This window comes from Myodes glareolus, chromosome 6 (assembly GCF_982192425.1).
Source record: "Myodes glareolus chromosome 6, mMyoGla1.1, whole genome shotgun sequence".
NCBI classification, from domain to species: Eukaryota; Metazoa; Chordata; class Mammalia; order Rodentia; family Cricetidae; genus Myodes; species Myodes glareolus.
In genome coordinates this window covers 65,696,544-65,704,758 of record NC_142031.1, presented here as the reverse complement: position 1 = coordinate 65,704,758, position 8,215 = coordinate 65,696,544, and the positions used below count along the sequence as shown (strand labels likewise).

The window sequence follows — 8,215 nt, the reverse complement described above, 5'->3', positions numbered from 1 at the left end:
TGATAATGGTGGTGATGATGGTGATGGTGGTGTTGGTGTTGGTGATGGTGGTGATGGTGGTGGTGGTGATCGTGGTGATGATGGTGGTGGTGGTGATGGTGATGGTGGTGGTGATGATGGTGGTGATGATGGTGGTGATGGTGGTGATGGTGGTGATAGTGATGGTGATGGTGATGCTGGGGCTAAGAAGACTGACAGTGGGTAAAGTGCTTTCAGTACAATCAAGAGGCCTCAGAACCTATGAACAGATGGTGGTAGTGCACGCCTTTAATCTTGTTTTCTGAGATAGTGTATCTCACTGACCAGAGCTTACCAAGTAGCGAAGCTGACTAGCGAGGGAGCCCCCAAATCCTCTTGTTTTCCACATCTCCAGTGTTAGGATTACAAGCCCACACTGCTATGTATGGTTTTTTTGTTTTGTTTTGTTTTGTTTTTATATAGGTTCTTTTTGTGGGGAGGGTGGTTTCAAGACAGGCTTTCTCTGTGTAGTCTTGATAATCCCGGAACTCACTCTGTAGACCAGGTTGGCTTTGAACTCACAGAGATCCACCTGCCTCTGTCTCCCGAGTGCTGGGATTAAAGGCGTGTGCCACCACCGCCCAGGTTTTTTTTTGGTTTTTTTTTTTTTTGGTTGTTTTTTAAGAAGATTTTTCTTAATCACTGGACCCAAAAATCCTACACATAGCCCAGGTATTTTTAACTCATCTCCCCTTCGCTGCCCACAGAGCTATTCCAAACCCTGACCATTATCATTTAGAAGCTTGAGTTTCATAAATGTTTGTTCTTGCTTTATTCCTTCAACTACTATTTGCTGAGGTCCAGTTCTTGTCAAGCACAGGGCATCAGGCACACTGTGGCAAACAAGCAGACAAGTTTATGGTCTTGTAATCAACCTCCTCTCATCCATCCTCAGCTGGATCATTGTTTCCTCCCTCCAAGGCACCAGTCAGAACCTGGACCCTGAGAGTTCCTTTGCCCCAGCTTGGGTTCCAATCTCTAGCACTTCTGTGATCATGAGCACACTTGGCTTCTGCCTTTTGGAAAAGCTTCATCCAAAAAACCAGAGCTGAACTGCGCCTCCATTCTTGACTTCTGGAAACTCTGAGGCAATAAACGGTTTTTTAAGACACTGAGTTTGGAATAATTTGCTATGTAATCATAGATATTAATTCAAGAATTAAACAAAATCACAAAACAAAGTGCTAGGAATAATCCTCTGTGTGTATTCAATCAGTCCTGGCTAATATTACCATTATTATTACTTGCTTAGACGTAATACTAGATGGAATATTCTTCATGAGAGAAGAGATGAGTGCCAAGAGCGTTATTAGCCCATAGTCAGTCAGCTAAGGACAAATATTCTGTTGACTACAAGAATAAACAAGGTGGACCTTTTCTGTAGCTCAGTTGATAGGGTGCTCACCTAGCATGCATCACGCCCCGGGTTCAAACACCACACAAACAGGGCATGGTAGTATGTGCATACCTGTAATCCCGGCACTCAAAAGGCAAAGTCAGGAGAGGATCAGAAGTTCAAGGTGATCTCTACTTTATAGTGGGTTCAAGGCTAGCCTAGGCTACAATAAAACCCTGTCTTAAGGAGTGGGGGTAGTAGCATGGATAAATAGGAAAGAATGAATTGAGTCCTCTAGACTCTTACCTCATATGTGGGCTGTTGAGAGTTGAGGACACAGGCTGAGTAGCCAGGTTCATTCTCTAGTCAGACGGCCAGATGATAAACCAAGGAATGTGGTAAAAATCCAAGAAACTGAGGCACAAGGTCCTTTAGTGTGGTCACTGATTTAGTAAACCCAATGTGTGTTTCCCAGGAGTACATCCCCACCCCCCCAAGCTAACCTATGCCTGCAGCACATTCTTGCAAGGCACAGAGAAAACATTGAAATAATTAGCAAGCACCTTCTCGCCCAGCCTACTAGAAGCACCTTGAGCTATAGATGGGAGGGGAGAGTAGGGGCTTGGTTGAAGAAATATATGCCAGAGGGCTACATAAAGCAGTCACCCCAGAGAGGTCAAGTCTTACTAGTAATAAAAAAAAAAAACTGTCCACCTCATCAAAGTGTTAAGGGCCCAGTTGTCCACCTTCCCACCCTCAATCTATTTCTTCCGCCTACACTTCACCCACTCCCACTTTAAGACTCTACTCAAATGTCTTCACGCATGACATCTTTCCCAATGTTCAAAACAATTGTAGGAACTGCAGCCCCAGCCCCTCTCCTCCCCTTACCTGGTACCTCCATCAGAGGATGCTCAGGCCAGGTGAGGGCCTCCCTGCCATTGCCTCAGCCAGAAACTGTGACCTATTTCCTGAAGGGTAAGGATGGTATCCCATTGTTCTTGTGGTCCCCATCAGTAGATGCTAGTATAGAATAAATAGAAGTTCTGTTCCCTTCCGTGGCTCCCGGGTAAGAACGTCATTCAAGACATACCAGAAGGCTGCAGAATTTGCCCCACTTAATATGGAAGCCCCTTCCCCACTCTCTACCATGACAAGCACACCCCTTAGTCTAAGCCACTCATCCTCAAAGCCTTCTCTCCAACCCTGCAGCATCACTGTCACTTAGGACCTTATCTGAAACCCCAGTTCTCAGACCCCCCCACTCAGACCCACTGGATCAGAACCTCTGAGGCTACCATTAGCAGCAATCTGTGTTTTAACCAGCACACCATATGATTCCTGTCACGCTTAAATTTAAAAAAAAAATCATTTTAAGTCTACTAAAACACATGTGGAAAAGACCTTCCAATCCAGATTGAATTAAGATGAAAATGAAAGAGGAATTCTAGACAAGGCCCCTTGCTGTAAAACGCCCGTGTCCCGGATGCAGGAAGCTCCCCCCACTGTTTTCCTCAAAACAGTTCAACCGGCAGTTAGATGAACGCAACACATTGATTTTAAATGTGCAAAATGAATTTTCATATCCTTAAAATAACACCAGATGTTTTACCTCTTTTTTTTTTCCTAATTGATTTTCCAGCCTACAGCAATTCATCTTTATATTTTCCAGTTGGGTCCTGGTGTAACAAAAAGAGTGAGTTCTGTCTGGCAGGAATATTATAGTAAGTGCCCTGCACCTTAAAGCAAGTGCAACCCGGGGCTGCTGGGCATCATCTGCGTGTTGGTCCTTCCCCTAAACGTGAAAAAATGAAAAAGAGTTTTAGGTATCAGGGCAGATCTGTGCTGGCAGGAAATCCAAAGTGGCCCTTTTCAGGACGTTTGGTCTCCAGGCTTTCGGGTGGGATGTCTGGCTGCAAAGCTGAGTTCTGGGCATTTGGCCCAACCAAGCCTGAGCGCTTCCCCAACAAGAGTCCTGCACTCCCTGGTACCAAAGGGCTCTGGGATATGCAAGTAAACACTCTTTCAGTGGAAAGATTGGCCTCTAAAATGAAAAGAAACGGACTGTGGCATAAAGGTGAGAGACGTTAAATTAATGCTCATAGAAGCAGTCACCCTGGATGGATCCAGCCTTCATACTCCCGGGGGAGCCCAAACATCCCCCGCTGTTGGCCTATGGGCCTCATTCCGCAGAGCTCGAATGCTTAACTGGGTGAAAGGTCACCACAGACAGGTTTTTCTGAGCTCACAAAAGTGCTTGAGAGTCTGAGGGAAGCCAGGGAAACAGAAGCTTCAGCTTTGATGCAAGCAACTTCAAAGGAGCCTTCCCCACCCTTCCCGGGCCCTGGCCCCAGGGTGGAGGCGGAGGGGGTGGAGAGTGCAGCAACCCTGCTCTAGGAACCCAGAAAGCCATGATTCCAAACACAAAAAAAAAAAAAAATGCCTCTGAAGCAGACAGGGAGAGGTTGGCACCCTTCCCTGGGCGCCTGTGAGAGGCAGTTTGAGCCCTCCTGTCTAGAGCAGAGTTTTAATGCCGTCTCCTAAGAACAAACCAGCCTGTCTAGCTAGGTACACCGAAGAAGGAAGCCTGTCTGAAATTGGGGAGGGGGGGGTCTCAACGTTGACTCTCAAACCCGGACTTCCCCAACATTAAATCCTGACTGCTCAAACACACAGCCTTCTGTCTACAGGGCCAGGAACTGGTCCTTAGAATAAGGCATTTATGGGACCCTTCTGGAAGCATTCAGGTAAAAGCTGTGTAATAATAAAGAGCCAGTTCCTTATTTTAACTCTCTCCCTGCAATCCCACTCAAAAGCTTCCCCTCCCCAGAGATCCCAGCTTAGATGGGAAGGGGGTGGGTGGGGGAGGGTGAGAGATGGGAGGCGAGGGTCTATTTCCCACCTCTTTAAGATCCCAGCCTGATCCACACATGATTAACCACACCTCCTGAAGACATTTTTTAAAAAATCCACATTTAACATTCACAAATGACAACATTTCCCCATTGTTGTCAAAGAGAAACAACACCCCAGAATACGTTAAAGATAGTTTCTAAAGACCTATAGAGGAAGCCAAACCAAGACTTTAGGCCTCACCTAATGGGACTAAATTCACAATTATTAATATACTCTGGATGTCTGAGTAATAGGCTTAACCTCCTGTGGGACTGTGACAGGAACATCCTGGCCCCTCTGGGTCACCCAATCACCTAAAAGGCGACAGTGGATTCACTGCCTGAAAGGGTCTGAGAATTCTTCCCTTACCCCAAATTCGGATATTTTTAATGACACTATTAAGCCACAAGAGCCATTTATAAATGTCATCATAGTCTTTTAATATTTTACATAAAAAACTGTATACACAGCTTATAGAACTTTTATGTAAACATCGTAAGCTCACCACTTTGTCATTTATCAGTTTATTTAAAAAATAAAATAAACAAACAAAAAAAACCCAAGACAATTTAGTAGAAGTACCACTGGGCAGGATAGGGGAGAGGGAAAGGGCATAGAGGGAGGCTTTTCTCTGCTCTGCACACAGAATGTAGAGAAAATTTTACATAGCTGAAGACGGTCTTCCGGGGAGGGGAAGGTTTAAATAGACTGAAACGTTGCCTTCCAAACAGTGTGCATAAGCTACACAAATAAAAATCACAAAACAGTGTTGACACTTTTTTCAAGAAAACAAGTTAGTGTTTTTTAATCTTATTTTAAAGTCATCATAGTTTTTTTTTTTAAAAAATCAGAAGTAGATGAGGTTACAGCATACAAGTGTGGTCAGAATGCTGTCGTATGCAAATGACAAGCGCACTGAGTGTCAAACAATGAAACAATTGTGCAAAGAATTCTTTTCATCAACAACAATAACAAAAAGAAAAAGCTTCAGCCTTTAAATAAATTCAGTAACAATAGGTTCTTGGACTGAACAACGTTCACTTGTGGGACAGGCACAAAGTTCGCTTATGGCAAAGGTGACCCCCGCAGCACACCCTGGATCCTCTTCAGGTGGCTGGAAAGGAGGTTCGCTGGGGGTTGGCCCAGGAGACTCTGTGTCTGGAAGCCGCTTCCTCACAACCCCAAGTCAGTTGCAAATGTCTTCCCATGATGTGGAAAGATGGCCAAGTCCAGTTCATGCTCGGATGGGCGGGCGCCTGATCCAGCCTGGGAAAGGAGTTGCTCTTGCGCCCTGGTCACACCACTCACCACCACGAAACAACACCATTCTGCCTCCGAAAATAAAATCTGCATTTATGTAACACCCCCTCATCACCTTCCCCAGCCCTTCCCTCCCGTGGTTCCAGGGGTCTATGTTACAGACATGGAGGGACAGGAGTGGCTCGCTGGTTACAAGCTGAACATCTGTTGGTGTTCGTCCACTCTGTGTGACCCTGGTGAAACCAGAGGCAAGGGTGGGGCAAAAGTTGGGTGGGGAGTGTAGGGAGTCGTACATACACACAACCACACTTTGAGGCCTGACTCTTTAGAAAGGATGCTCAGGAACCCCTTGGCACTCAGCAGGGCGCCCAGGCCTGTGCCACACAGCTGGACTGGACACACACAGACACTGGGAAGGGGGAGCTCGGTGCCCACGCTAATTCTCAGCGTGATCAGCCAGAGTCACCAGCAGATGCCAGGCAGTCTGGTGGTGTCCTTGCGGGGCGTGGGTCTCCCTTTCTCCCGGCTCATGGGCGACCGGGCCGAGGAGGGGGAGCCACGCTGGCAGGGGCGGGAGGCAGGGCGCGGCCCTCATAGCACCTTGCAGCAGTTGATGCAACCATTCTGGGAGCCGTAGCGCTTCTGCAGCGCGGCGCGTGTGGCCGTCTCGAAGACCTCGCGCACGCCCTCCTTGGTCTTGGCCGAGCACTCGAGGTAGTCATAGGCTTGGATGCGCACCGCCATGGCGCGGCCATCATCCGTGCGCACTGGCTCCTGCTTCATTCGGGCCAGCTCCGTGCGTACATGCTCATCGCTGCGCAGGTCTTTCTTGTTGGCCACCAGGATGATTGGCACATTGGGGCAGAAGTGCTTTACCTCGGGCACCCACTTCTCGGGGATGTTCTCCAGAGAGTCCGGGCTGTCCACCGAGAAGCACATAAGGATGACGTCTGTGTCCGGATAAGAGAGCGGCCGTAAACGATCGTAGTCCTCCTGGCCCGCTGTGTCCCACAGCGCCAACTCCACCTGCTTGCCGTCCACCTCGATGTCCGCCACATAGTTCTCGAACACGGTAGGCACATACACCTCGGGGAACTCGTCCTTACTGAACACGATCAGCAGGCACGTCTTGCCGCACGCGCCGTCGCCCACCACCACTAGCTTCTTGCGGATGGCCGCCATGAGCTCACCGGGTGCGGGCAGCAGGAGGGGCCCGCGAGCGCCTCGCCGCCGTCCCGCTCCCTGCTTGCCGCTCTCTGCTCACCCGCGGCCGCGCGCAGCGGGCTATGCTCGCTAGCTGCACCGGGACCCCGCGGCGGTGCGATCTCTCGGGGCTCTCTCTTTGCCGCGGCAGGGGCGCGGGGGCATAAGGCGCGCAGAGCGTGTCGCCGCACTGCTGCTGCCGGGCGATACTGCGGTCCTCGGCTGTCCCGGAGTTGGGTTGCTTTGTGCAAGGCGATGGCTGGTGCTGCGGACTCGGCCTAGCTTCCCTCCCGGAGAGAATACCTCCAGACCTAAGGAACACGGAACGGCGCAGACGAAGACAGCTGGACTGCGGTGGCAGATGCGGGCTGCGGCCCTAGCGCCCGCTATTTAAAGAGTCCGGCCACTTTCTTAATATAGCCACCCAATGGGAAGCCATCGGGTTGAGCTCATCGCTGCGGAGCTTGGCTCCGATTGGCCGCCCGCTGCAGTCCGAAGGCGGGTCCGGGCGAGCATGATTGACGGCCCTGTCCGCCGGGCTGGGAGAGGCGGTGCCTGTGGAGTCTGCGCGGCGGCCTTCCCCACAGAACCTATGTGGCCGCCTGGTCCCCGGCTTCGCCGCAGCCTCTCTGAGCGCGAGGCGGTGGAGCAGGCAACCTGGAGCCCTCCGGGTCTGGACGGGCAGTCCCAAGACGAGCCTCACTTTTGAGGGGCGTTGGGTACTCCCACGGTTTCAGATTTACCTTGCTTCCGAGCAAACTCCGTGCCGGTGATCAAACACATGGGGCGGGGGGGGGGGGGCAGGGGAGGGCGGCGCCTTTAACGTGGTTTTGTTTTTACATAAACAGACTCCTATGCACACTTTGTCCCTAGCCACGGGTTTTCTTTCTTTCTTACTTACTTTCTTTAGGTGACAAACCCCTCTTCCGCTCTGGGCCGCACCCTAGTACTCGCCCCGAGGCAGTCTTTTCACAATGAGAGGCTGACAGTAAATTGGGTGGGCCTGGGTGAGTCCCCTCCAGGCTCTTCTCTTCAAGGCCTGCACTTAGGTCTCCCGGTGAAGAAGATTAGGGGAGGAATCTAGGAGTTGCACAGTCTTAGGACGACGGGAACAGGGGAGAGAGATGCAAGCCACTCCGCCGAGAAGGAATCATTCAGCTTGGAGAGGCACCTTCCACGTCTGATTCGAATCCTGAAGCCGGACAACTGCCCGCAATAGGCTGCTGCGAGCAAACCCATTTGCTCCAACAGCTCAAGCAAATGAAAAGCTTGAAGCTGGAAAAGTGGAGGTGTAGCCTCACGGGGGCCTTGCAGGTGGCACACGGTTACTGTGAGGTGGAGAGAATGTCTAGATATATCATACCAAGCCTTAATTCATTTGTCACCCCATCCTGCAGGAAGTGGCACGTCCTATCTTAAAGGATCTAAGTCAGTCCATTGTAAGAAAGAGAAGTGGTAAAAAGCAGCCAGGGAGTCAAGGAGGGCCTTCCCCCCCCCCCCCAA

The 8,215-nt window shown here is 50.1% G+C and overlaps 1 protein-coding gene across 1 annotated transcript; it reads right to left on the bottom strand.

The window, feature by feature from the left end:
- Nucleotides 1–4,664: 4,664 nt before the first annotated feature.
- On the bottom strand, nucleotides 4,665–7,094 carry Rhob (ras homolog family member B). Its single transcript, XM_048439672.3, has one exon. It carries the CDS (start codon nucleotides 6,689–6,691, stop codon nucleotides 6,101–6,103), a length of 591 nt encoding a protein of 196 aa, XP_048295629.1. The 5' UTR covers nucleotides 6,692–7,094; the 3' UTR covers nucleotides 4,665–6,100.
- Between the last annotated feature and the right edge of the window lie 1,121 nt (nucleotides 7,095–8,215).

What these genes read in the sequence shown, in the direction of transcription:
- Rhob (XM_048439672.3), bottom strand. Translation starts at nt 6,691, where the DNA reads ATGGCGGCCATCCGCAAGAAGCTAGTGGTGGTGGGCGACGGCGCGTGC.